The 5431-nt window shown below is 34.7% G+C and overlaps 1 protein-coding gene across 1 annotated transcript; it reads right to left on the bottom strand.

Annotated features, from left to right (window-relative positions):
• Positions 1-28: 28 nt before the first annotated feature.
• Positions 29-4883, bottom strand: LOC117991874 (peptidyl-alpha-hydroxyglycine alpha-amidating lyase 2-like). The gene is made up of 5 exons (XM_034979507.2): positions 4299-4883; positions 4066-4211; positions 3347-3545; positions 2142-2657; positions 29-1603 (listed from the first exon to the last, which is right to left on the bottom strand). Exons 1-5 carry the CDS (start codon positions 4509-4511, stop codon positions 1481-1483), a joined length of 1197 nt encoding a protein of 398 aa, XP_034835398.1. The 5' UTR covers positions 4512-4883; the 3' UTR covers positions 29-1480.
• Positions 4884-5431: the final 548 nt, after the last annotated feature.

Here is a 5431-nt window from a genome sequence, read left to right on the forward strand (position 1 = left end):
ACTTATAGGAATAATAAAACGACACAACTCATTTGTAAATACATTTTATTACTACTATGTATTTTAATAGAATTTTTACATTTTCTAGATATCTTTACTATACCAAATCCAGGTTTGGTCCTTAGTTTTATTATACATATCAATTGCTGTTCGATAGTCTGCAAATAGTCTGCCTCATTTCATCTTTTTTAAGTCCATTCCCAACAAATATAAAAATTAAAATGCTTTATATATATTTAAAAAATATAATGTTAGTATAATATGGTATTATATAATTACTAACTCTTCATTGACTTATTAACAATATACTTATCAATGATTATTCGAAAGAAAAAAAAATATTTATTGATATACCTATAATGATTAATAGTGCAGTAGGTAAATAATTAATGTGAAATAAACTGCCGGAATTAATTTGCGGTTTCGAACTTTCTAAGTCACTCCAAATAGTTATCAAATGGAGGTTAAAGGAAGGTAAATTATTTATAACATAATTTTTTTTTATTCGAGTTGGCAATCATGTCTGATGGAAAGCGCGGGTTATTTTTTTAATGACATTGAAAACTTGGAAAGAAGATGTATTATTAACTCTTGCTTTCAAATTATGTCGCAAAAATCTAATGTAGGTACCTAACTTTTCAAATTGCAAACTTACCAAATATCCAATCTACACATATACGATTTTTTAAAATTATGTGCGTGATTTTATTGGCCCTACTTGGTTCCATTGAATACAATATTATATAATACTTTAAATACTTTGCAAGTCTAGTGCTATGCTATGCCTATATGGTAAAATATTGAGAATCTAGGATCTAAATTTTTTTTTAGGTATTTCTCTCATAATATTAAAATATATTGATAAACTTAATTATTTCCCGTTTTAAATACTCCGAATTTTATTTTTAAATTATATAGGTACCATAAAGGTAAGTAGTAACACAAAATATAGCGTGAAAAAATAAATATATTAATTTTATTTTCGTAGTACCTTGATTTAATACATTACACTAATACAATTACAAATATTAGTTTACGTATTATAATTTATTTAAAAGGATTAATTACACAACACACTCGCAATCACAATCATCTTTAAACTCTTTCTCCTACGCTGATGTGAGATGTCTATCGCTTATAATATTATATACTCGTATATATTGCTCGTTCGATTCGTATATACCTATACCTATGCTTTGGCTAATATCAAAAACAAACTGATCGTGACTGCATTGCGCCATAACCCCAATTTCATTTATTTTATTTTTATTTTATTTTATTCGTTTTTTGCAATCAACAGCGATATATACAATATAATTTTACATAATAACAGACTGAAAATTAGTTTATTTAGTTATTGAGTAATATTGGAAAGATTTCATCTATATTTTAAATTTTAATGCGAATCATATTCGCGCCAATATAAAGCGGTATCTATTTTTTTTCGTTAAAGCCTACAGCAAAGTGACTAATAAACTCTCTACTTTTTGTCGTAGACCGCGTCGGTTAGTTCGAATTTCCATATTTTGTTCGGTCCTATTTCCGTTACGTACAGGTGGGATCCGTTTCTCGTTACAGCCAAAGAGTGTGGATTTGTGAAGCCCTGAAAATAGAAAAATAGTTTATTTGATTCATTATACAATTTAAATTTAAGTAGGTAGAGCAACTTGGACTTTTATGAAGACGACCTGCGTCTGTTGATATTGGTGGTGCAAACCCAAAGTGAATAGACACTTTCTAGGCAGGCGCTCCACCTACGGCTGCATCATCTCCTACGGCTTGGTGTGATTGCAGTCAAGCGCTAGCCTATTACATATTATGTGTAGTTAAAAAATTATAAAAAGAGAAGCTCACCACTATTGATGGCCAATTTGAAACGATTTTTATCAGTTAGTAGTCTTATTTTAAGAAGGTCACCCATTCTCAAAGAGATTATATATGAGATATATTGTATACTTTTTGGAAAAGAGAGAACCCGACATAAAAATGTCTGAGAGCAGTTGATTTCTGTGATTCGTTTAGTACGCGACAGGTCGAGATGGCAATCGGGGTATGAGGCGGGGGGACGCCCTGCACACCCGCACGTCACCTGCGCTCGCACTGATTCTTATGATTCGTAGGTATGAAAAATTAAAACTCACCGCGACTGGCTCCCAAGTGTCCAAAATATTTCCATAAACAGCATTGACGGTAAATCCTCTTACTGCGATATTCTGAGACGTTGGACCGTTCACTGCATAGATGATATCGCCATGTGATGCCACTGCGAATACTCGTCCCAGCGTCGGATCCTCAATCACAGTAGCAGGCTCCAGCATATTAATGTAACTCTTCAATCCAGCTTTCGGGCAAACAATTCTCATATTCTCTCTATCTGCCACACAGACTACGTCCAAGTGTTCCAGCAATGTGACACTGTGTGGAAGATTCAACGTTAGCGTGTCAGAGAAAGATGGAATCGCAAAGAGAAGTGTTCCAGCTGCGTTGAACTTCAAAATCTGGTTGTTACAGTATCCATCAGCGACGAAGATTTCGCCTGTCGTTGCCACTGCTACTGATGTTGGCATGCAAAGGAGAACTCTGTGTCTGTAGGGATAACCAGCTGTGAACGCTTCTCCGATTGTCAGGCTTGGGTACTTGTGATTGTTAGGCGTATACTGAAAAATATTTAAGAGAGTTACAATTAAGTATTTTGGTCAATTGTTTTACTTCATTCATAACTAGTCAAAGCCCATCAAGCGTTTGCAATGTGACACCACCACACACTGTTTAGTACACTGATTACTATAATAGGAACTTTCACAGAACAATGACACCTGTACAAAATTTAAACTCAGTCGGATGAACGACGCGAGAACGCGCATAGGTAACGAACAGACCGACAGACAAAAAGTATTGAAGTGAAAACTTATTTAGTACCATTGTAATTTGAAACTCGACAAAACGAAATAAAAACCGGCCAAGTGCGAGTCGGACTCACGCATGATAAGTTCCGTACCCTATAAAAACAAGCAAAAAAAACACGTTTGTTGTATTTTATGGGAGCCCCCCTTAAATTTTTATTTAATTCTGTTTTTAGTATCTATTTGTTGTCATAGCGGCAACAGAAATACATCATCTGTGAAAATTTCAACTGTCTAACTATCACGGTTCATGAAATACAGCTTGGTGACAGACGGACGGACGGCGGAATCTTAGTAACAGGGTCCCGTTTTACCCTATGGGTATCCTAATAGCTCAACAGCTCATCGATTAAATAAATTGTATCCTTTCGTCAATAATTTTTTGCTGGGCGAGCAGGGAAAATATTAAACAAAACTCAAGTTAAAAAAAATATCAACGGTACCTTAAAAACTTGATGCTTTGCCACATCAGTGACCCACACATTGTCGTGATGGTCAACAGTAAGTCCATGGGGCATGTAAAATGCATACGCCCCCCAACTGTGAAGCACCGATCCAGTTTGCGGGTCAAGTACTAATATTGTATCCTCGTTAATTGGTCCTTTGTCGAGATTTTGGTATACATTGGATTCATTGAAAGTACTGAAAAGTCAAAATTAGCAACTTTATAGGAGAGCGAAAAAGCGTTTCCAGAGATTTGGGTCATTATGAATACCGTGGAGTTGCATTTTATTCCGTTATTAAGGGTTTCTGTTTCTGACTGACCAAAACAACGCGTCTATCGATTCTCTATCGAATGTGATCTACTGACTCCGAAATGTTAAAACCGCCAAAAAATGTCTTACATGGTCTTAGAACTTAAACGACGAAATATATTGAAAAGCTTTTCAAACCGTACCAAACAAAATAGAAATAATGTTTTAAAATAAAATTATGGCGTGGTTACGTAGTACGTGTTTATTAAGTATTTTTATAATACTTAATGATTTTAATATAGATGTAATAATATCCATATTAGGGTGAACTTTACCGTGTTTATTAATGTAATTTTATGAGTCCGATAAAAACAAAAAATCCAAATATAGACACTTTTTATCGCCCGTTTTATATTTTGTTTATTTTATTAAAGTGTGCGCATTGTAAACTGAGAATAATACATTACCTCTCGTCCCACACTCTTTCGGCCCGGTGGAAAATTACTGGTTGTCCCAAAGAATTTATTGAGACAGCAGTTATTTGCCCCACATTCAGTGACTGTTGTGGCCAATCCTTTACTTCTTGCGGTCGTAACACGATTTCATCTTTTGGCTGAAATGAATTTTCTATGAATGAAATTATCTGTCACACAACAAGTTCATTGGAAATGTAGAGTATTAGGTTGTACAAAAAACTCACCATATGAAGATCGAGGTTTTTCAAAAGATTATCTTCGTTTCCATAGCTGAAGTAGTCAAAATTATCCCTAACCGTTTCTGGTTCACAATTAGATCCGTATAATGAAAAAACTAGCAGAAGTACCGGCCACATTTTTGATAATTCTGTGATTTGGCGATGGAATTCTCTTGGTGTGTACTTAGAGCGTATTGATTGTTGGTTCTTAATAGCCATCACGCATGCGCGTTTCAAGCGTTTCAGTAATGGATTTTCAGCTCGCACGACTTAAGTTTTACTAAAATTATTATCAAGGTCGAAAAAGGAGTCACGAAATAGAAACAAGATTGGTTAGCTATCATACGTTTATTTAACGTATAATTTCAACAATTTTCAACAAAATTGGTCATAAGAAACTATATCATCGCCCTTCTTCTAGGGTATAATAAACGAGGCATCTTAGGCTAAATACGAAAATAGAAGATGAAATTTAATTTCTTTTCCTACCAAATCAGTCTCAGGTATTCGTTAGAACGTGGCACATTTGGAAATTCAAAATTTTCTTGGGGTTTGTAAGGCAACACTTATACAAATCAAATATGGGTTATCGGTGCTTCCTTGCTCATTGTCCTCTCCAGGGAGAGTTGGGTTGGTCCCATATGTAGCCTGTCTCAGTCATAGAGCAGACTGCGTTGTAATATCTTCCTGGGCTTCGACAGTACGACCACGAAGGACACTTGCATCTGAACAGTATTTGGAACTCCTCCTTGCAAATTTCGTTCCACCAACATGTTCTCTGAAAAATATACCATGATATCTCACAAAAGCCGTATCACCATTTCTTTCAGTACCAACTATAATTAAAAATATCTTTTAGATTTGTATTCATTAAAATTTTAAAACGATCAAGACTTTTCGTCTAGAATGTTAAAAACTTTTTTAAAAGCTTCAAGATTATATTTATGGTATCTATACCTTTCCTATTGAACTAGATAGAGAGATATATACGATTTATCTATCAAACAATTAGTAATGGGCGTATGAACTCTTACCTCAGTAACATATCCCTTTATAGATTGGTCGGAATAGCTTCGCTTGCTGACTGCAGCACACTCGAACGCGGCATGTAGCACAAGTATGTACGTAATCGTTAAGTA

The sequence above is a fragment of the Maniola hyperantus genome, chromosome 20, assembly GCF_902806685.2.
Source record: "Maniola hyperantus chromosome 20, iAphHyp1.2, whole genome shotgun sequence".
Classification (NCBI taxonomy): domain Eukaryota; kingdom Metazoa; phylum Arthropoda; class Insecta; order Lepidoptera; family Nymphalidae; genus Maniola; species Maniola hyperantus.